Source organism: Typha latifolia, chromosome 10, assembly GCF_019914945.1.
Source record: "Typha latifolia isolate L0001 chromosome 10, TyphaL0001v2, whole genome shotgun sequence".
Classification (NCBI taxonomy): domain Eukaryota; kingdom Viridiplantae; phylum Streptophyta; class Magnoliopsida; order Poales; family Typhaceae; genus Typha; species Typha latifolia.
The window spans coordinates 1,750,191-1,777,443 of record NC_133095.1 but is presented as its reverse complement, the minus strand read 5'-3'; the positions used below and the strand labels follow the sequence as shown (position 1 = coordinate 1,777,443).

Here is a 27,253-nt window from a genome sequence, read left to right as displayed (position 1 = left end):
ACTTTGAAGGGAAGGGGTATACATGATCTGATGGAGAGTCTTATTAAGATATAAGTTATTGGTTGGTTATATAATACATATTGGGCGTTGTTTAAGCTCTTAATTTGTGCTATTTTACCACGTGTCATATTTTATATCAGAGTTCATGCCATGGCGAACTCCATGGAAATGTGGCAGTTGAGCCACCTCCACACGTCTCAAAGTGAGATATGACGTGGCGAGGAGATCTAAAGCTCATGGGTTGAGATGTGTTGCTATAGAAGATGGACTTGGTCGGAATGAGGATGAGATTAATGTATATATATAGCTAGTTCTGTCAACAATGTATGCCGAGTCTAATGCTTCGCTGTATATGGTGGTCAACTTGGTTAGTTTGTCGCCTTATTCCACGTGGCATGCATTTATCGCCACGCGGATCCCACCACTCCACTTGGCTCCACGCATGCATGCATGCATGCGTTCATTCATCCCTCCTGGCATAGTAAATATCTCGCATTAACTATATCTCACCACCTTTTCTCTCTCTACCTTCGCCCTATATATAACAACCCTTCCTCAACCTCTCTCGTCATAGACGAAACTAAATGGCATCACTCCTCCTCATCATACTCTCTCTCACCTACCTGATTCCTTCCTTAGCTTCGGATATCGAAACGAGATGCTCCAAGATATGCCATAACTTGCAAGAAGACCACATCAAGGAGCAGTGCAAGACGACTTGCCTAAGCTGGTACAACAACAACAACAATAACCACCATCAAGAAGCAAGTGAGAAGGATGTGAACAAAGAGAAGAAAGGAGAAGAGAAGCACAACCCCTACTACTTTGGCGAGGAGAGGTACGAGCACTGGACCAGAACCCAGCATGGCCATTTCAAGGTGCTCGAGAGGTTCTCCAAGAGATCAAAGCTCTTGGCTGGGATCGAGAACTATCGGTTAGCCATCTTGAAGGCTGAGCCAAATACATTTATAATGCCTAGCCATTGGGATGTGGACGAAGTTTTCTACGTCACTCGAGGTATTTTCACTAACTAATGCGTGTTTATATAATGTCATGCATTGCAGTACTATATGTAACGTTCTTCAACTTGTTACAGGACAGGGAACTATAACGCTATTATGGGAGGGAAATAAGGAGTCTTATGATATAAAAGAAGGAGATATAATGACCATTCCATCTGGGGTAATTGTGTATTTGATCAATAAAGATAGCAATGAGAAGCTTCGGATTGCAATGCTTCTCCAACCTGTCTCCTTACCAGGGCGATTTGAGGTTAATTTTATATAATGATCTTCTTCTTCTTTCCTTCAATTTTTATACTAGTTCTTAATTTGTGTGTTAATTGTTCAGGAGTTCTTTGGAGTAGGTGGTAAGAATCCAGAGACATTCTACACCACTTTTAGCAATGAAGTCCTTCAAGCAGCCTTCAATGTGGGATTTTAGTTCACTTTTTAGTCTCTATATATATGATCTAAATATCTGCAATATTTTACTCATTTCTTGCTTTAATTGGAATATTTTTAGACTCCCCTGGATAGGTTAAAGAGACTATTCGGAAAGCAGGAGAAGGGAGTGATCATTAGGGCCTCAGAAGAACAAATTACGGCATTAAGCAAGTCTTCCACAGAAGGTGGTGGTGGACCAAGAACTCCATTCAATGTACTAAGCAAGCAACCATCTCATGCAAACAACTACGGTCAACTCTATGAAGCCAACGTCAATGACTACCAATTCCTTCGTGAGCTTGACGTGGATATATCCATAGCCAACATCAGCCAGGTGCTTACACCGCCCTTAATTCCCAAAAAATTATTTCTAGTCCTTTCTATATTTCTAAGTTATATAAATCTTTAATCTCTTAAGGGATCAATGATGGCTCCAAACTACAACTCGAGGTCCACCAAGATAGCCCTAGTGGTGCAAGGAAGTGGGTACTTTGAGATGGCTTGTCCTCATATCTCCAAGGAATTAGAAGAAAGCTATGAGAGAAAATATAAAGAGCACGGTCAAAGTTATCACCTTGTGAGATCCCAAGTTAGACGTGGCTCAGTGTTTGTGATCCCTGCATCACACCCAGTAGCTGCAGTTGCATCCAAGAATGAGAACCTTCTGGTCTTGTGCTTTGGTACCAGGGCTGAGAACAATGACAAGTTCTTCCTTGCAGGTCTTCAACTATATATGTAGCTTTATATTATGAAGCTTTTTAGAATACTTTAACTGTCATTTAAAATTAACAATGCTCTCTCTCTCTTTGTATGCCATTTCGATCATTTACTTCTATTGTTTGTATATTTTGTAGGGAAAAATAATGTATTGAATCAAATGGAGAGGGAGGCCAAGGAGCTTGCATTTGATTGGCCAGCAGAAGAGGTGGATGAAGTGCTCAATGCTCAGCCAGAGTCTGTCTTCTTCCCTGCACCAGAGGGAAGGGGTTCTTTCATGGCTTAATTAATTATTAGGGTTTAAGTTTGCTTAACAATAATGAAGTATTAATTAGTGAGCAGGTAGATCTTTGGCTTTTAAGCTACTTGTAGGTAGGTCTATAGTATGTAGAGACTAGAGCTTTTGGAATAATATGGAGTAGAATATGAGAAGTTGTAAGGATGTAATTATATATGCATGTATGGAATCAAGTGCTTAATTGTTAGTTTTTGTAATTAGTTTAACTAAATCTTAGCAAATTTGAGAGCAGGATCAGGTTTCATGCATGACGTACTGTAGCAAATCCAAAAATTACCGTTCGCTATATTGCTTTGGGCCAAATATGGGCCGGCCCAATGTCAGCTCACATGATACCAACCAACTCTAGTAAAGTTGGTAGGTATCTTGCTCATGACCAAGGAGGTCATGAGTTCAACTCCAAACCCAAACAATATTGTGGAGAAATTATTTGGTGGTTGGTAGTTTGGTGGCTTGGCTCGATTCGGTTGATGGCTCGGCAGTGCGGTTAGCTTGGAAGAACAGCTTGACAACGCAACGGCTTGGAGCAGGTCTTAGCGGCGTTTGATTCGAAGCAATTGTTCGACGACGCATATGGCTTGAAGCCTAGACTAGATAGATAAAAGCTCGGTGGGGCCTAAAGTGCCTCTGTATCTAGGGAGGGTTGGCCCTTTGTTCAGCCCATATCTAGCCTTCGGGCTCATGAGTGATAAAAAAAAAAAAAATGTCAGCTCACATGATGGCAAAATCGTAGATTTCCACAAGTCCTGCAGTTTCCCAAACTTGTCCTTCAAGTCTACTCTCCTCGTCTCCGTAAGAAATTAAACGCCGGTGGGGGCATTGCCTTCCTCTCTATATTCTCCTCGCCATTTCGTCGAACACCTCGCGATCGAATTAATGGAGTGCGTATTCGGGCTCGTGGGCGACGGTTTCGCCTTGATCGTGGCCGACACCTCGGCTGTCCACAGCATCCTTGTCCACAAGTCCGACGAAGACAAGGTCATGCTCCTCGACTCACACAAGCTACTCGGCGCCTCCGGCGAAGGAGGGGATCGGTGCGTTATTTCCCGTTGTCTCCTTTTTTTTCCGCTCCTCGATCCGAGAGTTTGATCGATTGCCAATTTGGTTAACTCGTGGCCGTATGATCGTAGGGTGCAGTTCACGGAATACATCCAGAAGAACGTGCATCTGTACCAGTTTAGGAATGGTATTCCCCTCACCACCGCCGCCGCCGCTAACTTTACTAGGGGAGAGCTCGCGACTGCCCTTAGAAAGGTTGGTTTTTTCTTTTTCTTTTTTGATTTCCATTTGATTTGTTTTGGGAGTTAGGGTTTGGAATTAGATCTTTTCGAGTCTGTTACAGTTAACGCAATTTGATAGTTTCACAATGCATCTGGGAGAATTTGATGTATCGTACTAGTAGTAGTAGGTAAACAGTACCATAGAATGCTTATTACGAGTATCTTATGGAAACACATAGAATGCTTATTTAAAGTTACTTATTTTCCCGATAAGAATAGTAATACTGAATGTTCAAATACTTCTTTTGATGATTTCGCAAGATGAGTCAAATTGAAGGAGACTACTAATTACAGGTGTGAAAAGAAAGGGAACTAGGGAATATACACAGTAATTTAGACATGTAAAAGAACGAAATTATGGGTGTAGATGAGATAAAAGATTTATAGCATAATTCTTTAAAAGTCTTAACACTAGAGGGAATAATGAGGCTTTGAGATGATAAATAACTTAATATAATACTATTGGAAGCAAAACTGCTACCTTGCCCTCTTTAAGATTATTTATAAGTGCTGCATTTGAACTCGCTAACGACTTCTTACTACATTGAAGTACTGAAAATTCTTCATTTCCAAAATGAAATGCCCTTGTCTAATATTTCCTATTTAGCTTGCACATAAATCCTTCTACTCTGTATTTATTATTCCTTCTAACCTGAAATAATGCTCAGGCTTGTGGTTTATAATTATTTCTGTCTGTATGCATTATACATATATACTGTAAATCTTCAAGTTCACGGGACCTGGTCTTATGAGATTGTCTGCCGGAGCTGATCTACTACTCCGAAGGGCTTGAAAATAAAATTGCTGAAAATATGGTGCCAAGTGCATACAACTATAAGTGTTTGATTGCAGGGATCAAAACATGATGATGACGCTTTTTCCATTTTGTGTGAGAATGCATTTTACTTTATTTTCAGTCATATTGTGCTAGCATAGTGTCGGGAACTTATCTTCCATGTTTTAACCTTTTAGATCAGAGATAAAGAGAAGCAATACTTTTTAAAATTTGTAATTGACGCAGCAAGGTCTCATTGAGCTACAATATAATTGCAGATTTTTTGGGAAATTATGTCCATCAAAGATACTCTTGTTCAGGACAATATGTTTTACAATGTCATGCTTGATACGTCTTTCCTACAATGTTTTATATCCTTGATAAGGGAAAACAGTACTCGTTAAAATGTCATAATAGGTGAAGAGAGTTCACTCAGCTGCTGCAGAATGCAGATTTTTGGCAAGTTGTGTTTCAAATATAGCTTTTCCTAACATTGTACTTGATTAGAATCAATTTAACTGTTGAATGAATCACATATTTAAGCACCACTGAAGTCAATTCTCTTTCCACAGAACTCTTTTCTTTTCTGATAGTTGGACATGGCCTGTTATTGCTTTCATGCTTGCGCTTTTGCAATCTTTACATTGTTTGACCGTCTTTACGAATTTTGTGCTTTGTTTTGCTAGAATCCGTACTCAGTGAACATTTTGCTGGCTGGTTACGACAAGGATATAGGCCCTTCTCTATACTACATTGATTACATTGCAACTCTCCACAAAATTGAGAAGGGTGCATTCGGCTACGGCTCCTACTTCTGCTTGTCAATGATGGACAGACATTACCACAGTGGGATGTCTCTGCAAGAAGCTATTGATTTGGTTGACAAATGCATAACGGAGATCCGAACCAGGCTGGTGGTCGCACCACCAAACTTTGTGATCAAGATTGTTGACAAGGATGGAGCCAGACAGCATGCCTGGCGCGAATCCGTTAAGAATGATAAAGTTGCAACAGCCTGATTTTTGTAACAGATCTATGATTGGAACTAAAGACACATACTCTTTATTTTGTCTTGATATTTATTGATTCCACAAGCAGCACTTTTCTGCTCTGTGTGAAAGCAAGAAACATGCTGATTGACTAAAAATATTTGGTTTCTTGAGATATATTTTTCTCCTATCTTTTGCCATCAGTGGACTTCGACGTACTGGATTCTTGCTGAACTGAATTCTTTTTCTTCAAGGTTTACTGATCTACATGATAATTTTTGGAATAGTTTTAGCAGTCAAAACTGGAAAACCTTCTTTGTTGATTACAGTGCAAAAGCCATATTTCGTTTTCAATCAAACGACGAATATATTTATAAACAGCCTTGCTGAGTGGTCATTCAGTTGGACGAAGGGGCTTTTTGCAAAAAAAAACCATCTTGCTTGCTAACTCGGGTTTTGTTAAAAAAAAGGAAAAAGAAAAAAAAAACCATCCAATTTTAGGATGTGTTTTGTAAATCCAATGGCCGATTGACATTTATTGAGAATACAGATATCAAATTAAAAATATTTAAAAGAAAGGGTGCAAACTGTAATAAACATATAATGCAAAAAGGAGCTTTCCGCAATAGTGTTGAAGTTTAGGTGGTGATATAAAAAACACCACAAATTTACCAACCAAAAGGCCAAATCCCAGGCGATGCGAGCTTTTGATGACCCAGTGACTGCTGCGGTGGGAGATTGAAGGGAAAAGAAGGGGAAAATTCGAGGCAGTGAACTTAAGAAGCTCGACCACAACGATGGTTCCCCCGAAGAAATCGAAGAAAACCAAGCGAAAAGCGAAGGATTCAACTAAACAAGGCGACAAGAGCAGCATCCCATTGGAGCCTCCCGAATCCAAAGCTTTGGAGACGGAGTGGTGGTATAGCTTCTTGCTCAAGAACAGCACTTCAGGTATTCGACCAATTTCCGGAGAGAAATCTCTTACTTTAATTGCGAATCCTTTTGGTCTGGGTCTTTCTGTTCCCAATTTGCAAGTAGAGTTGTTGCTAATGTGGTTTGGGGAGGTTCTTAGTAGTGAAGTTGCATTCAATGAATACTACTACTTATCGGGGTAATTAAACGTTTCATAAGTCCTTAATGTGCCTTGGATACACGTCCGGACAATAGGAATGCTCGCTAAGTTTTTATTTTTCCTGATTTTTTTCTTCTTTATTTAAAATTTGGTTACTCACCTGATTTCTTGGCTTGATTAGTTCTTATGAAGGAATTAAAGAGATCTGCTACAATGGAAACTTATATCAACAAATTTGAAGTGGACTTTTGAGAAAATAACTTGAACTATTGTAAGAAAGGATTCTCATTTATGCTATGCATATGGACCAAATTGCAGAAATTGTGATCGGGAGGATGAAATAGTGACTTGGCAAGAGATGTTCTCCAGCAATTCCCAATCTAGCTCAGTTTATCTTTTATTAATTTGTATCCAATTGCTCCTACCGTTTCCATCTTGCCTGCATTCTCATTTCAATCTTTGATATTTGAGGTTCACAGCACTTTCTATCCTTGTCAATTTTGTGTCACGATACTTCCATAGGGAGAATGCCAATCATTGTAATTGATGCCGATTGCTGTTTTCTGGTTAGCAACACGAAGCTTTCATAGTCTAGATAAAACATTTGGTTATGCAATATGATGAAGGCAGAAATCTTGAAAGATACAGAGAGCAAGGGTCCCTAGGACATCAAGGGAAGTTGGTTTCAAATATTGAGATAGAATAACTGTCTTATAGGCAGATGGTACATAAAAGAAAAAAACCTAAGCAGAGGTACTAGAATGAATTTTTTTTTTTTTTTTTTGAAGGTGAGATTCTCTTTAGTTTATGTAATCTAGGTACTATCTATTAGTATGTGCTGATGTGAAACTTGGATCAAGTTGATCTTTGAAGCTACTATCTTCACCTTAGGTTAATGTAAATAAAGCTAAAAGAGTACCAACGGTGAGAATAGAGGATACTGAATAAGTATTGGCTGATTTGCTTATTGGTTTTGGTTGCGTGAACCTTCTTCACATCAACATCATCAGTCTCCATCATTTTGGAATTATTCACTTGTTGGCACTGACACAAACAAATGGCCACTATCGTTATGCTTATACTTGGTAATGTAAGCAGATAAAAAATAGGATAGATGAAAAAATAAAACACACCAGAATATGTACTTCTCTAACCTGTGCATGTTACACGGCACCATATTTTTGTAGAGCATTGTGATTGACTGATTGTTCCATAGGGCGGAAGGTCATTTAGAAAGAATCAATGTTATCTGCACTGCCAGTTTATTGACTTCTTTCTCTTCCTAATAATGAATCTAGAAGATCCTGATTGCTTGGCATGCAGGACCAGCTATTCCTTCTGATGAAGAGGAAGCATTCAAATATTTCTTCAGGATATCAAGAGGGACCTTTGAATACATTTGTTCCCTTGTGAGGCAGGATTTGGTGTCAAGGCCTCCATCTGGTCTCATAAATATCGAGGGTAGGCTTCTCAGCGTTGAGAAGCAAGTTGCCATTGCCTTGAGAAGGTTAGCATCCGGTGATTCTCAAGTATCAGTAGGGGCTGCCTTTAGTGTTGGCCAATCTACAGTCTCACAAGTGACATGGAGATTTATCGAGTCAATGGAACGGCGAGCTAAACATCACCTCAACTGGCCTGACTCTGCCAGAATGGAGGAAATCAAAGCCAAGATTGAAACAACTTTTGGGTTGCCTAACTGCTGCGGGGCCATTGATGCAACCCACATCATCATGACACTTCCTGCAGTGGAATCATCAGAAGATTGGTGCGACCGTGAGAGCAACTACAGTATATTTTTACAAGGGATTGTTGACCACGAGATGAGGTTTCTTGACATTGTAACTGGCTGGCCTGGAAGCATGACCTTTTCCCGCCTTCTCAAGTGTTCAACCTTTTTCAAGCTTTGCGAAAGTGGGAAACGCTTGAATGGCCCAGTAAAAATGTCCTCAGGGAAGGCAGAGATCAGGGAATTCATAGTGGGTGATGCAGGCTATCCTCTTCTTCCCTGGCTAATGGTTCCATACGAAGGTAAGAGCCTGTCAGCTTTAATGACAGCCTTCAATACCAGACAAACAGCCGCAAGGATGCTCGCCGTGCGAGCATTGTCGCGATTAAAAGGTGCATGGAGGATCTTGCACAAAGTCATGTGGAGACCGGACAAGCACAAGTTGCCAAGTATCATCCTTGTTTGTTGTCTTCTTCACAACATCCTCATAGACTATGGAGATGAACTCAATGCTGACGTTACCTTATCAGATCATCATGATGCTGGCTACAAAGAACAAAGTAGTCAACAATCGGATCCCCACGGCAAGGCAATGAGAGAGATTCTTGCCAGACATCTATCACTGTAATCAGGCATCTTCTTTGAACTTTTGAAACATTAATAGATTAGTGTGTTGTACTGCTAGTCATGCTATGAAATTATGATGCAGTTCAACGTTTCTCTTGCTGTGCATGTGATGATCAGTGTTGATGACTTGGTTGATGGATGTTATTGTAATCTGTTATATTGCAGTGATGTTTCATCATATTAAAGCAATAGAATTTTATTCATCTCGTCGAACAAACAGGTACAAAGATTCCAAAGAAGATGAATACAGAGGAAGCATGATACAAGGGAAAAGAATGCAGAATGGCACACGTAAACAAATGCTCCAGGATGAGTTAAAACTGCAATGCAAATTTTGTTGCGAGACTTAGAAGATGGCGATCGATGTGAATGCTGCGAGGAAGACGATTGATATCGCTGCCATTTTGTTGGAAGATCCACCGGAAGATAGAGTGGTAGTAGATGGGGTGGTCTTGGATGTAGTTCCTGTATTAAAACAAAGACGGATCCTATTAGCAGTGCATTAATCCCATTTTGGTATGGGAAAATTACATTTCACACCGTATATGTTGCAAATTTACGATTCACAACCAAATGTGTTATTTTATTCTTAGAAAAATTATAAATAACAATCCTATATTTGACTATATTACAAATAAAGTCTTTACATTTTACTAAAGAAACATCAAGGTTAACTTAATTATAGAACTAATTAAGCCTTCAAAATATAGGGTGTAAACTTTAATCATTACCTGAGGAGACGCTTGGAACCGACGGTGTTGATCGCGTCTCTGGTGTGGATGGTGTTGCCGGCGTGGATGGTGTCACCGGCGTAGGGGTGGCCGTCGGAGAGGCAGCTGGTGCTCCACCAACAGCTACAAAATTCCACGAGATTAATTAATTTATCATAAAAGTTTACTTAATTATTGCATGGATCTCTACATACGTAACTCGTGTGTGTATCTTAATCAGCTATAAAGATATGTATATCCTACGTACCATTGCATTTGCTCACAGGTGGTGTCTGGACCTTGCAAGCAGCAGGGAGCTCCAAAGCCCTAGTGTTATTAATGGTAACGCCAAGAGACGACGTGGCGCCGCCGAGCACGGCGCAGAGGCACTGCGGCTGCGACTGCACGACGCTGGCGAGCGACGAGCAGCACGATGAGCTCGGCGTCGACGTGTTTCCGGTGATAAAATTAAGGCATGGAGATAAGCTCACTATCGCAGTCATGCACCCAGATTGAGCTGAGGCTTGCTGTGCCACTACCATAACTACTATAACCAAGCTTAGACTAATTGCCATCACTCCACGAGCCATTTGGTTGTCTATTAGAAGAAGATAGACAGAATCTAATTAAATGATATGAATTGGGCTTTGTTTTGCTTGTGGTGGTGGAGAAGAAGACTAGCTAGCTCGGGTTTATAAAGGAGTGCTAGGGTTTTGATAGGTGGCCAACTATTCCTAATTAGCTGCTCAAGTGAAGTAGAAAATGAGTAAGATTCCATGTGTGAACATGGAACTGAGCTTGGTTTGTTGATGTTGGTAGTGTTAGTTATGGGGAAATGATTGGAGTTTGGTGGTAGAAATTAATAAGATTAGATTTTTGTGGTTGGCCAACTTTCCTGCTTGATTCTTCCACCAAATTAATATGAAGGGATTCATGCATGAACCAGATGGTAGATCCTTTTGTTAACTAGGTAGGACTAATTAGTTGGGAATTATTCTTGACCCCAAGTAGGAAACATAATCCATATGTGTGGTGATCAGTGGAGTATTATGAACCAGGTTGGGCTAATGAGTTGTTTATACTCTTTATAGCCCCCCAAGTATTAAGTAGAAAATATTCTACTATCACTATGGCAGAAAATAACTTTCCATTTTCAAATTTAGCCAAATGGATATTATATTATCCTAGGCGATTGATGCATGATCATCCAGCGGTCTGAGTTGAATTTGAACTTAGATTTTTTGTTTTCCCAATCTTGTTAGGCCTTGTTTGGATATTGTGAATAGAGGTGGCAATCAACTCGTCTTAGGATATTGGGTCAAATTTAAACTAGTATATTATAAATGAGTTATTAAATTATACAAGTTGTTTGTGTTTATAAAAAGTATTCATGTTTTAAATAAATTTATTTATATTGTAAATAAAATATTTGAGTGATAAGTGAGTTATTTAGATGATAATTAATTTATTGTATCATAAATCAGGTAAATGTGTTAGTGTAATAAGCATAAACATGCCCACTTTGTAATCAAGTTAAGACATATCAATTTTATTTATGACTCGATCTCACATATTAAACTCAAACCTGCGTAAAATATTTAGATTAATATTAAATTATCAAAATGCTCCTATTTATGAAATAGAAAATACCGACAATAAGGTAAACAAACCCTCATAATAAATAGATTATAAAGGGTCTAAATTATATGCATACAGTACTAGAGTAAATTTTTTTTTATCAAATATCAATCCTAGGGTAGCCAGCCTGCCTATAGTTTTGTATGTCAGTTTTTTTTTAAGAAAGAATAAAAAAATACCAATTAAACCGAGGTCAGCCTATTTAATAACATCAATTGACAATTGTCTGTCACTCTATCGAGTTGAAAAATAGAAAATAAGCAGCCATTTTCCCTCATTGTTGACACGTCTCTTTTGAACAATGTGAAGTCAAACTAAACGAAGAAAAATAATTGTATCATTTTGTCTCCAGTTGTTCTGTGACAAATTTATTTATGAATCAATTTCTTCTTGGTTATATCAGTCTAATGTTATATTGGGTTAATATTTGGTTATATCAGTCTAAATATCATAATTAATATGTTAGAACATATTACAATAATTATTATTAATATGCTCCTTTCCATTGCACACTTCTTTCACCCGGCCATCATATATACGAAACAGACAAATGAACTTATATTCATATCATCCAATATACAAAGATTTCCAACCAGCATTAATTAATACAAAGCAACAGAGAAAAAGAATACATATATAATAACACACGTAATAAACAAATCCCCATGAAGATCGAGTGAACTCCAACCCATTCTTAATTTGCTGCAAGATTTACTTAGAAGATGGCGAGCGATGCGAGTGATCCGAAGAAGACGATGGGAATCATTGCCAATTTGTTTGAGTTTCCATCTGATGATTGAGTTGTAGTTGATGGGGTGGTCTTCGATGAACTACTTCCTGTATCGTAGTTTAATTATATGTGATGAGAAATTATTACTTAATCTTTGCTTACAGAATTAATAATAGACATTTAATCCCATTTAGGGAAGAAAATTAAACTTCTTCTAGATGATTTTACTATTTATATTTCAGTCATGACAGCAATTTTATTCTCAATAAAGTAACAAATATATAATATATACAAATATAAAACATGAGGATCTAAATGTCTATTTATTAAATACGAGTTCCCCAAATGTTATTATCACTACGCACCTGAAGGAACGCTTGGTACCGAAGGCGTCGACGAAGTCGACGGAGTCTCTGGCGTCGATGGCGTCGATGGCGTCGCCGGCGTAGGTGTGGCAGTCGGAGATGCAGCTGGTGCTCCACCAAGAGCTACAAGAAAAATATCGTAATTGCCTTTGAAATTATTGTGATCATTTGAGAATGACATTTCATTAGTTAAATCTAACTAACTGTAATTAAAATCGAATCTAGATTAAAAAATTATTAATAAAAATTTTACATTCGAAACTTGTTAAATATTTAGTTATTTTTCGATGGCAATTATAAAAACTATATATATATATAAGTAGGTAACAAAACTGAAACAACCTACCATTGCATTTGCTCACAGGTGGTGTCTGGACTTTGCAAGCAGCAGGGAGCTCCAAAGCCCTAGTGTTATTAATGGTAACGCCAAGAGACGACGTGGCGCCGCCGAGCACGGCGCAGAGGCACTGCGGCTGCGACTGCACGACGCTGGCGAGCGACGAGCAGCACGACGAGCTCGGCGTCGACGTGTTTCCGGTGATAAAATTAAGGCATGGAGATAAGCTCACTATCGCAGTCATGCACCCAGACTGAGCTGAGGCTTGCTGTGCCATTAACACAACTACTACAACCAAGCTTAGACTAATTGCCATCACTCCACGAGCCATTTGGTTGTCCAATAGAAGTAGATAGATAGGAGCGAGGTGATCTATACGAACTATTGGGCTTTGATGTGTGGTTGTGCTGGTGGAGAGAAGAAGATCACTAGCTAGGGTTTATAAAGGGGTGATGGGGAGTTTGGATAGGTGGCCAACTATTCCTAATAACGGCTGGAATAGTGTTGGAATAGGGGAAGGTGTCATATGGGAACTTTTAAGCTATGGTGTTTGATTGAAGTTGGTAGTGAGAATAAGCTTGGATTATTTTGGGGTTGGCCAACTTCCCTGGTTGATTCCTCCACCAAGGTCATGCATGGCCCAGATTAGTACATTAATTATTGTTGTTGTTGAGTAAGTTGTATCTAAGATAAGTGCCACTAAATAATGTCACACTCTTGATTTTGTTTGTTATTGAATCTTCGTATATGTGTCAAGATATTATTCAATTTCAAATATGTGTATGGGTATCACGGCTTAATTAAGTTGTATCAATTTTTACAAATTAATTCCATTATATAAAACATTTGCAAAATTGGAATGGAAATCGCATTTGCAAGTATGCGGAGTATGCCTTTTGTGTCCATCGTGGTCTACATTTGCTAATGTGATTATATAGTAGAACTATTTTGCAAATCACTTCTCAAGAAGTTACGAAGTACGTCAACTGAAATAAGGACAAAATGTAGGGTGTGAAATAAGAAAAGTCCAAAACGAAAATTATCCGCCTCGCTCCGCTTCCTCCTATTCCTCCTCCCATTGGTCTCTTTCTCCACCGCGGCCGCCTGAGGGCGACGGCGACGATGAGGAGGAGGATACGAGAAGTTTATTTCGGTTCGGAGTGCGCCGAGATCGATATGACGTGCTCTGATCACCAAAGGTGAATTCTTGAATACTTTTGATCTGAGATTTGCTCCTTATAAGATTAGTTCATTCCTCTATTTCTTTTAGATGAGGTGAGATTTGTTTGGGGCTTATTTTTGCTTGATTATTGACTTGTTGTTCTTGTTTGCTAGATAAATGCTGTGGTTGCTGATCAATTTCTAATCTTTAGATTGTGAATCGAATCCTGGGAAAATAACGAACAAGTCGTATAGAATTGGTTGCAGAGAAGGAGTTTATAAGGAAACCTTCTATCTATTATGAGTTAACCTTTATTTGCATGCCCTTAGATAGGTACCAATGTGTCATGATAAATTTTCTGAGGAGATACTGCTTTCAGGCAGGTCTGGCTGTAGGAAAAGATGGTCTGCGAGGATGTTTTACTGCATTGAATTGTTCCTGTGGGACAATATAAGCCCTATTTCAGGTCCTTGAAGACATTTGAAGGCTCTGTACATCGATGCAAGCATTCACAGGAAATACTTTGCTATCTCAATATTTTAGCAGCATTATAACTTTCTCAATCTTCTTGTTCTAGTTTGTTTCAAATCATCGTTGGTTGAAAAGTATTAAATTTTATTCTAATTTACATCTTCTTTTCACTTCATTCCATATATATAAGGTATATTTTTCAATATGGAAAGGACGATCTTATTTATCATTAGATACTAGAAAGAGCAGAGTAGCATTGGTATCAAAGAACTGATTGTGACTTTTCGCATGGTAAGCCTTGCAAATTTCTCTAGCCTATTTATTAATTGTCCAATTGCTTCAGAGAGTCTTAATTGATAGCAAGAAAGTTTTAATTTAATGCTCACCCATTGTCCATCAATGAATGTAAGACCATTGTCTCTTTTAGATGTTATTTCCTTTTCCTATCGACTAAGATTCTTGTTCACATGAACTTCTTTAAATTGTAAAGTTCTTCCCACCATCCTTCCTATGTTCCTACACATATTAATGGTCTCTTATGCTTGCTTGGAAAACATGAGCAGATTTATCATCATTGGATAATTATTATGTGCTAAGTTTTATTCCTTTCTTGATCCTGTGGAAGTGTGCTGCTATGGGATAGTTATGGAGAGATATATATATACGACCATCAATAAGAGAACATTGATAAATTACAGAACTACTATGTTCTGCTGATGAGATTGCAAGAATTGGGAGTTACCTTCCGTTGCTCACCACCATGGTTGTGACACCTTCATGTACAAAACTAATTCAAGCTTTGGCAACTTTACAGTGGTTTTGTGAAGCATCACAAAATTTTTATCTGGCATTGTTGTTGTTTTTCTTCAGGTGGAGAGATATGGCTCCTTAAAAATGACAGTGGTAGGAAAAGCAGTATCATTTTCGACACAGAATTCTCAGTGGATGCCACATCAATGTTAAGGACTATTTTGTGCCAAGATACAAGTTTGTGAAGCAAAAAACTCCTCCAAAATTGTTAGATGCTACATCTAAATGGTGAGTAACTTATTGAAGGAGAAAAGCTTCCATGATGGCCTATGTGTTAAGTAATCCTGTCATCATCATAAATACTTATGCATAGAATTTAATGCTGTGTTCTTATTTCTACTACAATGTTGCTTCTCCTGGACCAGGTGTTCATTATTTACACCTACATGTCTCAAACCTCTATCTCTCAAGCACATGGTTTTGTTTGCACAGTCTCGGTAGCCACATAAATATAACATGTAATGTTCGTCACATTAAATTTCTGGCAGGTATACAATTCACATGAAATGTAGTCTTCATGCCTCATATTTTTAATTGTGTCAATATATAATTTAAAAGCTCCATGCACAACATGACTCATGCTTGCTTCTTTTATTAGAGTAGGCTTTCACATGCCTTAAGTGGCTAGATTCCATGAACCATATGAAAGATATGAAATAACTAGATTCTATGAACTAGACGAAAGGTATGAAAGGTGAATTATTCAAGTAGTATAATTGGTTCTTTTCTTGTTGTTGTTGTTCTTCTTCTTTTTTATAATTTCAGCCTGTACATTTTCCTCATTACTGTGTTTAATTTCACCCTTGCTCCAGAAAAAAAGATTTTTTTTACTTCTTGATGATGTGCTTATTGAGCAAGCTCCAGTGTAAAGAGTTAAGATCATGTTAGGGAGCCAAATCTAGCAGCAATCATTACTTCCCCGTGGATGATATATCTATTCATTAAAGAAGAAAGCAGGGTTCAAAAGAAGTCAACAAACCAAACGCTAATAATTAGGTTGTCTCATTTAGTCAACAAACACCAATAATTAGGTTGTCTCCCTTGCAGTCATACTGTTAATTAGTATCTGTTCATCATCCAAAGAAGTCTACGAACCAGATTTTAGTGGCACATTTTTACATATATAAAGTTCTTTATTTATATGTATGCTCCTCCAAATCTGGATTTTGGTTATATACTTTTTGTGTGGAATTTACACACGAAGATAAATGTCAGAGCCACTAAACTCAAGCAATTAAGCCATATAATGTGATTAGCCACTCAATCAAATTTCAATGTGCCAAGGCAAATCCCAAGGGTCATTATCCAATTAAGCCCATATGCCATGGAAAAGATCATGTCTGAACATTTCACACTAACTAGGAGGATGACAGTACTGTGACAACAAATCAATTTAGATTTTGATAGATAGGACCCAATTCCCACAACCCAACTAACATTGTCTCATATGACACTTTAGAACATGGAGTCCTAATTAATTATGACAACCTTCTCTCAACTAATACCTTCCTATTGCCTCAACCATAACAACTCCCCTACAAAAGGCCTTCCCTCCCTCAGTATCTTCATCATCCATCAAGCCATGGAGATCGACTCAGTGAGGTGTGAGTGCTGTGGCCTAAGAGAAGACTGCACCCAAGAGTACATAACCAGTGTGAAGTCTAACTTTGGAGGGATATGGCTTTGTGGGCTGTGCTCTGAGGCAGTGAGAGATGAACTCATGAGCAAGGGGAAGAAGAAGAAGAGCTATGGATTGGAAGATGCCATGAAAGCTCACATGTCTTTCTGCAGGAGGATTAAATCGAACCCTGCAGTTTGCGTTGCAGATGGGATGAGGCAAATGCTGAGGAGGAGATCTGGAGACTTGTCAAAACCAGCATCAGTGTCTTGAGTTTGGTTAGATTCCCGTGGATGCTCAGTTTGTTTTTCCCTAAGATTTCAGTGCTTTTCCTATCTTCTTGTTCTATGTTTTGTTGTAATGTACAGAGGATTTTATCAGAACAGAGCTGTCTGAAGTCTTCCAGGCTTCTTTGGTGCTGAGAGATGACTGCATTCGATGTTTCTATTTGGTTTTCTCAACTCAATGCAGAGATTTGAAGAACTATTCAAGGAAGGCTTACTGAAGATGCCAATGACTTTACTTTATATGCATAATTTCTCCAATTTTTAGTTCTCAAACTTCCAGAAAAATACCTTTCTTGAGGTCTTCTTCAACAGCTCCTGACACTTGTCTTCTCTTGCTAACAACCATTCCTTGTTCTTTTCATAAAGCTTGGAATGTGAAAGTCAAAAGCAACCTGAATCAGATTCTAAAGGGTTATGAGACAGACAACAAATCCAAACTAAAGATCTTTCGAGAGCTAAACAATAGAGACACAAGAGAAACTAAATGGGCAGGCAACAAATCTTCAGAATCTCATAAAGATGGAAATCTTGATACTTTGGATGTAAGTCTCTTCACTTGGCCCTTAGAGTCATTTTCAGGCATTAGTTTAGCCTGACAAAAATATTATGATCAATTCGGAGCAGAAAAAAGGGCCTTTATTTCTCAGCCCACTTCAGCCAATGGGGGCTTAAAGTGAATGTTCCTACTTAGAAACGCCATGTTACGCTGCTAACATATTAATTGTGTGCATCCAATTCAATTATACCGTTGAATTGTTTCATTTTCAAACCATAAGAGCAATAAAGAACTGAAAAGGAAAAACTAACACATCACGTACTTATGCCTAATATTATTTTACTCATTGTACTTTAAAAATAATTTCAAATTAATCCATATATTTATGACTAAAGTGATGCCGTTAATTTTTTAATATATTTTAATCGGTCACTTTGTCTAACAAACAGGGTATTTTAGTAATTTTGGTGGTAATTAGTTAAGTTTTTTTTTTTTTTTAAATTTAATGGACTTCACTTTAACTATAAGCAGTCCCTGATCTGAAGTAAAAAATTTTATAACCAAGCATCGTGGCAGCATGCTCTGGCCACGTGAAACAGGCAATATCGGCGTGAGCAGAACCTGCCCGTCTGATTAAAATCTGAGGCTCTAAATTTGCCCTAAAGCAGTCATCGGATTCCAGGGCAGTATCACGGTCAGCAAACCGCACGAACCGTCTAATAATATCTCATGGCGTTTATGATAATTTCAGTCCAATTAGAGTTAATTTAAGACCAATTTATATACAATAATACGTCACACCTTTTCTGTATAACTATTTGCGCCTCTCGATGTTATCCGCTTTAACGAATTCCGCATCTTCTCATCTTAGTTTTATTCCCAAGTAGCCCTCTCTTCGACCAGTATTTCCTCTGATCAAACTATCCAATTCCATTCCCATTTATCTCCTCTCGAGTTGGATTTGGGGAACTAGGGTTAAGGGTTTGGAATCCTCGTCGATTCCGCTGTTAGACGATTTTGGGGGATCGAATTTGTTTCCTCCCGCTCAAATCGAGCTATTTTTGCGTCAAAAAGGATAGCTTTTTATTGCTTTTTTTCTTTGGCTTCTCTTGAGCTAGGGTTGGATTCCCCATCGATTTGGGTTTCTAGGGTTAGGGTTTCGGTAGTTCTCGAGGCGAGAAGGAAGCCAACCATGAGGGTGCACCCGGCGCCGAAGAAGCGCAACGGCGCCATCCGCTACGCCGCAGGTGTCGGCACCGGCGGCCGGCAGAAGAAGCTCCGGCGCCTTCCACACATCTTTAGCAAGGTGCTCGAGCTCCCCTTCGGCGCCGACGCCGACGTCACCGTCGAGGAGGACTCCGACGGCTTCCGGTTCGTCGCGGCCACGAATGACCTCTGGGGCGATGTCCGGGCCAAGGCCATCGCGATACACCCCGGCGTGATGAAGGTCGTGATTAGGGACGGCACAGACGCCACCGAAGACGATGAGATCGATGACGGGGCGCTCGAGCTCAATAGGTGGAGGTTTCGGCTGCCTCCGTGCACCCGGCCGGCTCTCGCCACTGCTGCTTACGTCGAGGGGGAGCTCGTTGTGGTCATTCCGAAGGCGATGGGGGCCGAGGAGGAGGAGGGGGAGAGTGGAGGAGAGGTTGATGGCGAAATCGGCCGGCTAGTGATTGTAACGTAATTGTTTCTCTACTCCATGCTCTTTCTTGTTTTGGATAATAAATCAACGATCTTTCATGTAATTAATGTGAGATTGACAATGCTTTTTTTTCTTAGCAAGTTCGAATCTTTGGTTGTTATGAAGTCATCCATCTTCATCTCTATGATTTCTTCTGTAGGACAGTAGGGCATGGTGAATTGTTTGATACCCATTTAGGATTGGATTGAAATGATCACTATTTGCTTCGAAATATGCTGTTTCTACTTGACTTTTTGCATCAAATCTTTCAACTTTTGTTCCTAGCTGGTGAAGGTAGACCCCCTTCGGCAACATGATTAGCATATAATAGTGGTGGTCGATTCAGCTTCTGCACAAGCTTCTCAATATTTTCTAGGGCTAAATTTGTCCTCTGTTAGTAAAACAGACCTTATATAGATAGAATGAGAGAGTAAAACATAAAGGCCTGTTTGGTTTGAGTTTCAGGGAGGGTCCTTGAACCGGTTACGGCCCCTAATCTGTTTAAATAATTAAACATCTTTTTATCCTTTTTATTCAAAAAATCAAGACTAAGGAATAAGACTAATTAATCAAGTTCAGGCTTACCTCAAATCAAACAAGCCTTTTACTGAGATCAAATAGATCAATAGTGATTGAAACCAAGGAATTGGGCTTAGAGATATTAAGCACCTTTAAATTAAATTCTCAACATTAAGAAATTGTTCAGCATTAAGTTCTCCTTTATACATTTTGTTTACTCATCTATTATAAGTACTCTCCGGTTTATCTTTTCATTTTAGAGTATATACATCAGTCTCTTTTTACTAATGCCACTTGCTATATGTTACATTCTTCACAGCCTACACTAAGTATCCTATTTCGCAGTCGGTCATTTCCTGATGGGTATTGAAAATGGCTACCATTTTTTATTTCTCGAAAGTACCATATCTTCATCTCTAATTAATCTCTCTTTTTTTCTTCTATTACTCATACTATCAATAGTTATTTGCAAGAATTATGCATCCTCATACATTCCTCTTAATTTCTCTATCTATTTAGTTCCTCGACTCCCAGACTCTGACATGCTGATTTATCTTTCATATAGTACATTGCGTGAATTTGCCACTTGAGCTGCTTCTCAGAGAAGTTATCTTCTCCATCTGTCATCTCTTCTGGCTATCTCTAAGAAGACTCTACAGATGGGTATAGGATTAGTATTTTTGTGCTTTAGTTGCAGCCTCCCTTTTGGTAGCCACTGCTGTATATGTCAATAAGGCATAATTGCTATTAGCCTCCCATTTCATACGGTGAAGTTCTATTCCTCATGCAATAATGACCAGGAGATTCTGATGGAGGAGAGTTGACCATCTCTAATTATCCCACAACCTTCATTCATTCAAGCAGGTCAGACCTGATGTGGCTTGTTGGGTGTATCATATATTAACAACTATCTTCAAATCCAATGAGCTATCTATCTGCTACTGGTTTAAATGTAGGTTCTTATCTGTTCCATTCAAACATTATTGTGTGTGATTAAAGTGGATGTTTGTGCACCGCCTAATTATGAGAGTGGGTTCGAGTGCGTCACTGAATGAATGGATCACAGTTTATCTGATAGCATCAATCACATCCCAAAAAAATAATAATAAAAGGTTATAAATAAACGATCGGAGTTGTTAAATGGAAGCAATCATTGATATTAGTAGGAAATTGAGAATCTATTGGCAATCTTTGTTTCAAAGATGGTACTGTTCATCTTCCGTGACTAAAATTTTCTTGTAGTACTCCACAGCTTATCTATTTGCAGGACGTGTGGACATATGCTTCTCGTTATCCACGTTTGGTTATCACGGAAGCACTACGAAACTATAAATCAGTGGGGGTTAGTATCTAGTACCTAACCTGGCGGTGATCTAATTTTCTAGTAAATCACCTTGGGCTAAGTTAGGATGTGATGTGACACAAAGTTAGCTTCATATATTTTAGAGTTTTTGATTAATCCTAGCCCTTAAATACGAAATTAAGTATGTTTAGAATATACTCACAGTTAACAATTTATATAGGAAATTTTTAATTCTCTTAAAAAATTACTTCCTACAAATCAGAAAATGACTCATATTAGGACGTGATTTGACACAAAGGTTGCATGATTTATTGTACTAAAGCTTATGACGGCATAAGAATCCAAAGTTTACATTGCGTGGAGGTGGTGATAGCAGAAGAATCGTTCGTAAAGTGATAGCAGTCATGGGGTAGAAAGATGAGATGACTAATTTGTAATAATTAGATTGGTTTATTCATAGAATGCAAAAGAATGGAGGCAAATGTACCCGTGTGTAGACTTGCTATATATAAGATAGGCATGAAGGAAATTATTTAGAAAAGACCTGCAGTTCAATTTCGACGGTTCTTGTGGTGCCCCCAATGCCCAGTGAGGAACAAGACAATGATGTGAAATGAAATTGACAACTTCTCTGTCAAATGAAGAGCTTCTTCTTCTTCTTCTTCTTCTTCTTTTCTTTTTCTAAAGAAGAAATAAAAGCTTAAATGGGTTAACTGACCTGATTAAATTCTAACCTTCGGGGTGGATTTTATTAATCTATGCACGAATAAACTCCATTTATCCAGAATCAAACTGGGCCAAAAAAACTTCCCAGTATTCACCACCGCTACTTATGAAGTTTAACACCTGTTGCTATCTCACCACCTATTCGATAGCAAACTGCCACGTCTACCTCTACATGCAAGTATATATATATATATGCCCATCCTTCCCCTCCTTATATATATATATGTATGTATATTGCGAGTGTCGGTAACCTGGTCATAGTTTTTTAATATTTTGTACAATTTTATTAGTAATAAAATTGTTTTTTGGTTAGTAAATCTTAGATAGATATTTAGTCTTGTACGTTTAATATCAATGAAAACCTTTTTAAACCGTGAAGATATTTATCTTCTCATTTACAAAACTGTTGCTTTTTTGTAAGCCTCTTATCCCTTTGAAAATAAGAAGGGTGTATGATATAATTAAAAAAAAAAAAAAGTTTAGGGAGCATGATATAAAAATTATAGATAAAAAAAGGGGTTGGATAAAAATAGTAGAAAGATCACTTAAAATAAAGGGTGTTGTTTGAAAATCTCCATTTTTAAATAACTGTCTCTCTACCATCTTGATCAAAGGTAATGGTCCAGTTCGAGATCCCGGAGCGGACGACGGCGGAGTCCTCCCGCGTGACGATCGGAGAGGCTTTAGAAGGGGCGGCCCTGACCGCCGGCGATAAGCCGGCGGACATCGCCGACGCGGCGGCTGTGCAAGCGGCGGAGATGCGAGCCCCGGGTCTCTCCGGCGTGGTTCCCGGTGGCGTCGGCTCGGCTGCGCAGAAGGCGGTGGCGACGAATGCAAGGGCGGAGGAGGAGGAAGAGAAGACGAGGCTGGCGGAGGTGGTTGGGAACGCGGCAGCGGTGCTGCCGGCGAATAAGGCGGCGACGAGGGAGGACGCGCAGAGAGTGAGGGAGGCGGAGGAGGGGAATTTGGCGAAGGGGGAGGAGAGGGAGGAGGATGGACTCGCCGCGGCGGTGACGGCGGCGGCGAGGATTAACGAGGAGAGAGGTCCGTAGAGGTTGCAGTAAAGAAGAGAGTTTTCTGTCATCTTTATGCTTAAAATATGATACAAATATAATCTAGTTGGAATTGTTGTAGAATTTAGGGAACAAATATTACTTGGGAGGAAATTTTAAGGTAGGAACTAATTAGTTATCAAATAACATATAATAGAAGAAACTCTAGTAGGATATAAGATGGTTACAGAAAGGTGCATTTAATAAAGAAATGCTTAAGAAGTTGGCATAACACTACCATAAACTAGTGGAAACTTTGCACAGATTCCACATGCCTGATCGAATAATAGACAGCATAAACCTCTTATTATAGACAGATTAAATAAATTGCTAATTTAACATCTCATAATAGAGCTAACCAAAGTATAACAGTGAGGAGTCATGTACAATGTTCCCTGAAAGCTAAGCATAAAGAAGGGAGAGGTCATAAATAACAATACAAAGAACACCACTCATTGATCAGTTGAATGTAAACCTAGCAAAATGCTTTCCCTCAATTCAGTGCACATAATCAACTACAGAAACTGAACTTTGATTATATATATGTACTCAGCTTGAAATTAATATAAATATTTCAATATGTCTCAGTTTGTGTACCAAAGGATTAAAACTTAGATAAATATTTACATGCATTATTAACTGAAGGCGAGACACAACTGATCTAAGCAAGACCTAGGCCAAGCTGGTAAGCACACACACAATTCTACCCTAGTAGTCAGTCACAACAAAATGCCCATTGAGCAAGTGACTCGAGATCATTAGTGATTGTCATTCAGATCTTGACTGACACTACCGATAATATGCGTGCTGAAACACTGGTGCCACTGGATTACTATAACCTCCCAAGCCAGTGGCATATGCTCCATAAGGAGTATAATTCATTGGAGGAGATGGATATGACATACCAAGGCCAGCATTGGCTACTTCTTCAATTGTGTATGCATATGGCTCTCTGAACCCTGGAGGGCTTCGGCTGCCATAGACTCCATGTCCATGCCCATGTCCATGTCCAAGTCCAGACGGAATATCATAAGGATAAGGAGGAGCTGCTGCTGAGTGTGTGGTATGGGCAGATGGAGACCGCACGTATGTGGGAGCATTTGGAAAAGATGAGACATAGGCATTGTTTGTTAGGCGGCCAGCCTTAGCAGGAGGCATTGGTCCACCATTGTTCGTCCGTGTGCGCTTGTTTGCAGGACCACCAGCAGCAGCAGCACCACCACCACCACTTGCTTGCTTTTTCTTCTCCACCTTAGGCTTCTCCAGAATTTCAAGCCGCTTTTGAAGGCTTTCTGTGGGGAACTCAGCTTCAAGCTTGCGGTCTTCAATACATTTTATAACGGCCCGAATGGCCGCGTGCTCTTTCTTGTTGGCATTATTCTGCGGTGAACAAAGAAAGGAAAAGAAAATTTGAAGTTAGGACAATTCAGATATCAAATATAAAGAAAATGACTACTAAATAACATGAGAAAAAGGAACTATGACAAGGGATTAAATGAGAACAGTTCATTTGGTCATTGCAAACTTAATAGTTAACTAACATACCACAGCTTGGCCAGTGTTATTACGATCATCTGAGGTAGAAGTTGGGACCTTTTTTGAGCCCTTCAGAAATGATTTCAGAAGAGGAACAGGGGGGAACTTGTTCTGAAGTCCAGCCTCATAGGCAAAATTCACTGCGTCAAGCTGTTGTCCCTTACCAATAAGTTCTTCAACTATACCTGCAAATTAAATTGAAACTGTGGAGAAAAATCAACAAAGAAAAAAGAAAGAAAGAAAGAAAGAAAGAAAGAACATAGATCTAGTGTTGCAGCCTCTGATGCTGAAGCAAACAGGGTCATTTCAGAAAAGAGCATACAGAAAGTCACTTAGTTCGATATTTTAGGACTGGACAAAATCGAATACCCACACAGATATGACCAAAATAAAGAATCAGGTGATCACAATTTGAGAAATTTCAGTTCCCATACTTATTGACATATTCTAATATGGTATTTGTTTCCTGAAGGGTAGTGTGTACTCAGAATCATTAACAATGAATAGAATACAACATGTATTGTAGAATTCCTATGGCAGATCTATCAATGAAAAGCTAAAGAAGGTGCTTGAAGCAAATGTTGGAGGTCCAATCCCCCAAAGATGATCACGTATCTCTTTCTTCTGTTCATTTTGCTTATTTTCTGATAAGCTAAGACGACCACAGGATCCTATCAGATACAAATAGGAGAAGAAAGAAAACCATAAGTACCTTCCATTTCATCCTCAAGTCCTAGAGCAATAGCGAGCTTCGGCATTTGCCGCCGCCATGAAAAGCTCACAACAATCCTCCGGTACAGATCCCTGTCCTCCTTGCTTGCGATCCCAAATGTCACAACATACTGCAGGAAAGAATGAGCATCAGGGGGCTTCGCACTCTCGAGACCACCACGCTTCTCCATCACCTCCTTCCACTCCGCCGCCATCTCCTTCGCCCGCTCCTTCACGCTCTGCGTCACCAAGAGCCTCGCTGACCCGAGCTCAGGATCCGCCAAGACCGGCACCAACGATTCAAGTATCACTATGCAAGCCCATCCGAGATCATTCGGCGACTTCACCACCCTCTTATCAACGGGGAAAACCCTAGAGATCGCATCCAGTACAAATATAGCCGGATCAATGCAATCCGCGAGGGCCGAAGGTACTTCCGAGCGAAGCAACTCGACCTCCTTTCTTTTCGCCACCACGAAATCGAAGAACCCGTCTGAATCCATCTTAGTGCACAAAGATCGCAGCTTTGGAACGAGATCCTCCTTTCCATCGTCAGGATCGGCGAGGAATTGGACCACCGCGGCGCGGCGCTCGTCGAGCTTGGCGAGGGCGAGGTCGACGGCGGCGTCGATGGAGAGCTCGCGGCGGTCGAGAGAGTCGAGTTTACGCTTGGTTTTGAGGTCCAGGATTTCGCGCTTGGAGCGGAGGGACTCGGACTTGGCCTCGAGGCCGCGCTCGAGGGAGGAAAAGTGGTCGGAGAGCTCCTTCCATAGGACGGTGCAGCTCGCGATGAGCTCCCGCTGCTTCTCGAGCTCCGCGAAGCTCTCCCGCACCATCGAGGTCGTGACGCTGGCCGAATCCGAGCCCATCTCTCGATCTCCTCGTCGATCCAGAGAGGAGAAGAGAGGGAGGAGGAAGAAGAGAACCCAACCCGAATCCTAACCCTAGAAGGGAAAAGGAGGGGAAGGGGAGAAGGAGGCAAGGAAGGGGAAAGCCCCGAAAGGGGAAGGGGAAGGGGAAAGGAATAGAGAGGGGAGAACGCCAACAGTGAAGCAGCAAATGGCGGGAAGACGCGTGGAATTTGCGCACTGTAAAGTGGGAAAAGGCTGTAGGCTAAGTGTGACCGGTAATAGAATAAGAAGGGGGGGGAGAGAGAGAGAGAGAGAGAGAGAGAGAGAGAGAGAGAGAGAGAGAGAGAGAGAGAGAGAATAGTAATTGGAATGTGGTGACCCCCGGTGAGCAGTAGTTCGCTACTGTTGTCTCTTATCTCTTTTTCTTTTATCGATCCGGACTTCGTCGGACCCTTCTCGATATATAAAATTTATACGCACATTACACTTTGATAGAAAATTTATCAAGTATTAGCCTCAATATTCATAGGAGAAATCGAACTTGGTAAGATTTAGCCACTGAGGTATAATGGTGAGTTATTCCTCTAACTTAATAACCCAAGTTACTATGTAAGACATAATTTGTCTATGAATCTATAAATTATATATGACCGGCAAGTTAATTCTTTCATTCGCAGTTGCTTGGGGATGAACGATATGGGCACTAAATATTGGTTTCGTGATCAGAAGCATTCAAACAACTGACATCTTAATATAAAAGACAAGTTCTCTAATACTTAGATAGTTAATGAACACAACAGAATATATTTAACTTAGAAGTTAGAACGAGCTAATTAGAGTCAAACTTGAGTCTGGTGAGACAGCTCTGTTTGACTTAATCTGAAATAAGAAAGAAGAAGAAAGAGATTATGGTTCATTTAATTAGGAAAAAGGAAAGCTCAAATGAAAATGGAAAGTAACGGCTGTTACATCTTAGTAATATATTATTGATCAATCTCTTATCCCCGATCCATCAACCGAGCTTTTTCTAGATACTAAGGACGAATTAAAAAAAAAATGCACGTCACTGCAGCGTTGGCAAACCTCCAATAAAATCAATTGAAAACGTAACCAGAAAACCAACAAAAAAACATCTCAAGGCAGTCGAGTATTCACTTGGGGCTGCAGGACAGAAGGAGAATCCTGCCAGCTAAGTTATGCTGAGCAAGTAATGGCCAACACAAAAGGTTGCCAAGATTCCTTCACAGATATTAGTCAACCACCAAACTCTCTTGTATAAGTTTATCAAGATGTCTCTAGACTAGGTCACACTAAACGA

General features: G+C 39.7%; 8 protein-coding genes and 1 long non-coding RNA gene across 12 annotated transcripts; 7 read left to right on the top strand and 2 right to left on the bottom strand.

Moving 5' to 3' along the window:
- The first annotated feature begins 584 nt into the window (after positions 1 to 584).
- On the top strand, positions 585 to 2,448 carry LOC140796439 (vicilin Cor a 11.0101-like). The gene is made up of 6 exons (XM_073149476.1): positions 585 to 1,017; positions 1,097 to 1,272; positions 1,351 to 1,431; positions 1,525 to 1,779; positions 1,864 to 2,164; positions 2,300 to 2,448. Exons 1-6 carry the CDS (start codon positions 585 to 587, stop codon positions 2,446 to 2,448), a joined length of 1,395 nt encoding a protein of 464 aa, XP_073005577.1.
- Positions 2,449 to 3,229: 781 nt separating this feature from the next.
- On the top strand, positions 3,230 to 5,679 carry LOC140795935 (proteasome subunit beta type-2-B-like). The gene is made up of 3 exons (XM_073148760.1): positions 3,230 to 3,494; positions 3,591 to 3,714; positions 5,202 to 5,679. The coding sequence occupies exons 1-3, from the start codon at positions 3,337 to 3,339 to the stop codon at positions 5,532 to 5,534; spliced, it is 615 nt and encodes a 204-aa protein (XP_073004861.1). The 5' UTR covers positions 3,230 to 3,336; the 3' UTR covers positions 5,535 to 5,679.
- A 525-nt stretch (positions 5,680 to 6,204) lies between these two features.
- LOC140796687 (protein ANTAGONIST OF LIKE HETEROCHROMATIN PROTEIN 1) lies at positions 6,205 to 9,555 on the top strand. Of its 2 annotated transcripts, none has more exons than XM_073149765.1 (3): positions 6,205 to 6,455; positions 7,900 to 8,926; positions 9,150 to 9,555. In XM_073149765.1, exons 1-3 carry the CDS (start codon positions 6,302 to 6,304, stop codon positions 9,277 to 9,279), a joined length of 1,311 nt encoding a protein of 436 aa, XP_073005866.1. In that variant the 5' UTR covers positions 6,205 to 6,301; the 3' UTR covers positions 9,280 to 9,555. The 2 variants fall into 2 exon arrangements, with proteins under 2 accessions (XP_073005866.1, XP_073005867.1); XM_073149766.1 differs by having other exon boundaries at positions 7,900 to 8,934.
- Positions 9,110 to 13,118, bottom strand: LOC140796688 (non-specific lipid transfer protein GPI-anchored 26-like). 3 transcript variants are annotated; one of them, XM_073149770.1, is made up of 3 exons: positions 12,719 to 13,112; positions 9,661 to 9,783; positions 9,110 to 9,394 (listed from the first exon to the last, which is right to left on the bottom strand). In XM_073149770.1, the coding sequence occupies exons 1-3, from the start codon at positions 13,038 to 13,040 to the stop codon at positions 9,276 to 9,278; spliced, it is 564 nt and encodes a 187-aa protein (XP_073005871.1). In that variant the 5' UTR covers positions 13,041 to 13,112; the 3' UTR covers positions 9,110 to 9,275. The 3 variants fall into 3 exon arrangements, with proteins under 3 accessions (XP_073005871.1, XP_073005869.1, XP_073005868.1); XM_073149768.1 differs by lacking the exon at positions 12,719 to 13,112 and adding an exon at positions 9,908 to 10,322; XM_073149767.1 differs by lacking the exons at positions 9,110 to 9,394; positions 9,661 to 9,783 and adding exons at positions 11,812 to 12,114; positions 12,373 to 12,495 and having other exon boundaries at positions 12,719 to 13,118.
- A 626-nt stretch (positions 13,119 to 13,744) lies between these two features.
- LOC140796844 (uncharacterized) lies at positions 13,745 to 14,495 on the top strand. Its single transcript, XR_012110543.1, has 2 exons — positions 13,745 to 13,908; positions 14,045 to 14,495. It is a non-coding gene; the product is annotated as an uncharacterized lncRNA (long non-coding RNA).
- A 2,239-nt stretch (positions 14,496 to 16,734) lies between these two features.
- Positions 16,735 to 17,043, top strand: LOC140796438 (uncharacterized). Its single transcript, XM_073149475.1, has one exon. It carries the CDS (start codon positions 16,735 to 16,737, stop codon positions 17,041 to 17,043), a length of 309 nt encoding a protein of 102 aa, XP_073005576.1.
- Positions 17,044 to 18,281: 1,238 nt separating this feature from the next.
- On the top strand, positions 18,282 to 20,707 carry LOC140796843 (uncharacterized). Its single transcript, XM_073149989.1, has 2 exons — positions 18,282 to 19,236; positions 20,322 to 20,707. Exons 1-2 carry the CDS (start codon positions 18,746 to 18,748, stop codon positions 20,344 to 20,346), a joined length of 516 nt encoding a protein of 171 aa, XP_073006090.1. The 5' UTR covers positions 18,282 to 18,745; the 3' UTR covers positions 20,347 to 20,707.
- Positions 20,708 to 22,274: 1,567 nt separating this feature from the next.
- Positions 22,275 to 23,091, top strand: LOC140796779 (late embryogenesis abundant protein 47-like). Its single transcript, XM_073149890.1, has one exon. It carries the CDS (start codon positions 22,403 to 22,405, stop codon positions 22,835 to 22,837), a length of 435 nt encoding a protein of 144 aa, XP_073005991.1. The 5' UTR covers positions 22,275 to 22,402; the 3' UTR covers positions 22,838 to 23,091.
- Positions 23,092 to 23,353: 262 nt separating this feature from the next.
- LOC140796778 (FRIGIDA-like protein 4a) lies at positions 23,354 to 26,220 on the bottom strand. The gene is made up of 3 exons (XM_073149889.1): positions 25,086 to 26,220; positions 24,383 to 24,558; positions 23,354 to 24,217 (listed from the first exon to the last, which is right to left on the bottom strand). The coding sequence occupies exons 1-3, from the start codon at positions 25,951 to 25,953 to the stop codon at positions 23,627 to 23,629; spliced, it is 1,635 nt and encodes a 544-aa protein (XP_073005990.1). The 5' UTR covers positions 25,954 to 26,220; the 3' UTR covers positions 23,354 to 23,626.
- Positions 26,221 to 27,253: the final 1,033 nt, after the last annotated feature.

Excerpts from the sequence above, each read along its gene's own strand:
- LOC140796439 (XM_073149476.1), top strand. The coding sequence starts at position 585 with ATGGCATCACTCCTCCTCATCATACTCTCTCTCACCTACCTGATTCCT. Across the intron at positions 1,273-1,350 it reads CCTTACCAGGGCGATTTGAG|GAGTTCTTTGGAGTAGGTGG; the intron begins GTTAATTTTATA and ends TTAATTGTTCAG. Across the intron at positions 1,432-1,524 it reads TCCTTCAAGCAGCCTTCAAT|ACTCCCCTGGATAGGTTAAA; the intron begins GTGGGATTTTAG and ends GAATATTTTTAG.
- LOC140795935 (XM_073148760.1), top strand. The coding sequence starts at position 3,337 with ATGGAGTGCGTATTCGGGCTCGTGGGCGACGGTTTCGCCTTGATCGTG. Across the intron at positions 3,495-3,590 it reads TCCGGCGAAGGAGGGGATCG|GGTGCAGTTCACGGAATACA; the intron begins GTGCGTTATTTC and ends GTATGATCGTAG. Across the intron at positions 3,715-5,201 it reads TCGCGACTGCCCTTAGAAAG|AATCCGTACTCAGTGAACAT; the intron begins GTTGGTTTTTTC and ends TTGTTTTGCTAG.
- LOC140796687 (XM_073149765.1), top strand. The coding sequence starts at position 6,302 with ATGGTTCCCCCGAAGAAATCGAAGAAAACCAAGCGAAAAGCGAAGGAT. Across the intron at positions 6,456-7,899 it reads GCTCAAGAACAGCACTTCAG|GACCAGCTATTCCTTCTGAT; the intron begins GTATTCGACCAA and ends CTTGGCATGCAG. Across the intron at positions 8,927-9,149 it reads CTTGCCAGACATCTATCACT|GTACAAAGATTCCAAAGAAG; the intron begins GTAATCAGGCAT and ends TCGAACAAACAG.
- LOC140796688 (XM_073149767.1), bottom strand. The coding sequence starts at position 13,040 with ATGGCTCGTGGAGTGATGGCAATTAGTCTAAGCTTGGTTGTAGTAGTT. Across the intron at positions 12,496-12,718 it reads ACCTGTGAGCAAATGCAATG|CTCTTGGTGGAGCACCAGCT; the intron begins GTAGGTTGTTTC and ends TTTTTCTTGTAG. Across the intron at positions 12,115-12,372 it reads GGTACCAAGCGTTCCTTCAG|GAAGTAGTTCATCGAAGACC; the intron begins GTGCGTAGTGAT and ends ACTACGATACAG.
- LOC140796438 (XM_073149475.1), top strand. The coding sequence starts at position 16,735 with ATGGAGATCGACTCAGTGAGGTGTGAGTGCTGTGGCCTAAGAGAAGAC.
- LOC140796843 (XM_073149989.1), top strand. The coding sequence starts at position 18,746 with ATGAGGGTGCACCCGGCGCCGAAGAAGCGCAACGGCGCCATCCGCTAC. Across the intron at positions 19,237-20,321 it reads GGCCGGCTAGTGATTGTAAC|TACATTGCGTGAATTTGCCA; the intron begins GTAATTGTTTCT and ends TCTTTCATATAG.
- LOC140796779 (XM_073149890.1), top strand. The coding sequence starts at position 22,403 with ATGGTCCAGTTCGAGATCCCGGAGCGGACGACGGCGGAGTCCTCCCGC.
- LOC140796778 (XM_073149889.1), bottom strand. The coding sequence starts at position 25,953 with ATGGGCTCGGATTCGGCCAGCGTCACGACCTCGATGGTGCGGGAGAGC. Across the intron at positions 24,559-25,085 it reads ACTTGAGGATGAAATGGAAG|GTATAGTTGAAGAACTTATT; the intron begins GTACTTATGGTT and ends TTTAATTTGCAG. Across the intron at positions 24,218-24,382 it reads ATAACACTGGCCAAGCTGTG|AATAATGCCAACAAGAAAGA; the intron begins GTATGTTAGTTA and ends TGTTCACCGCAG.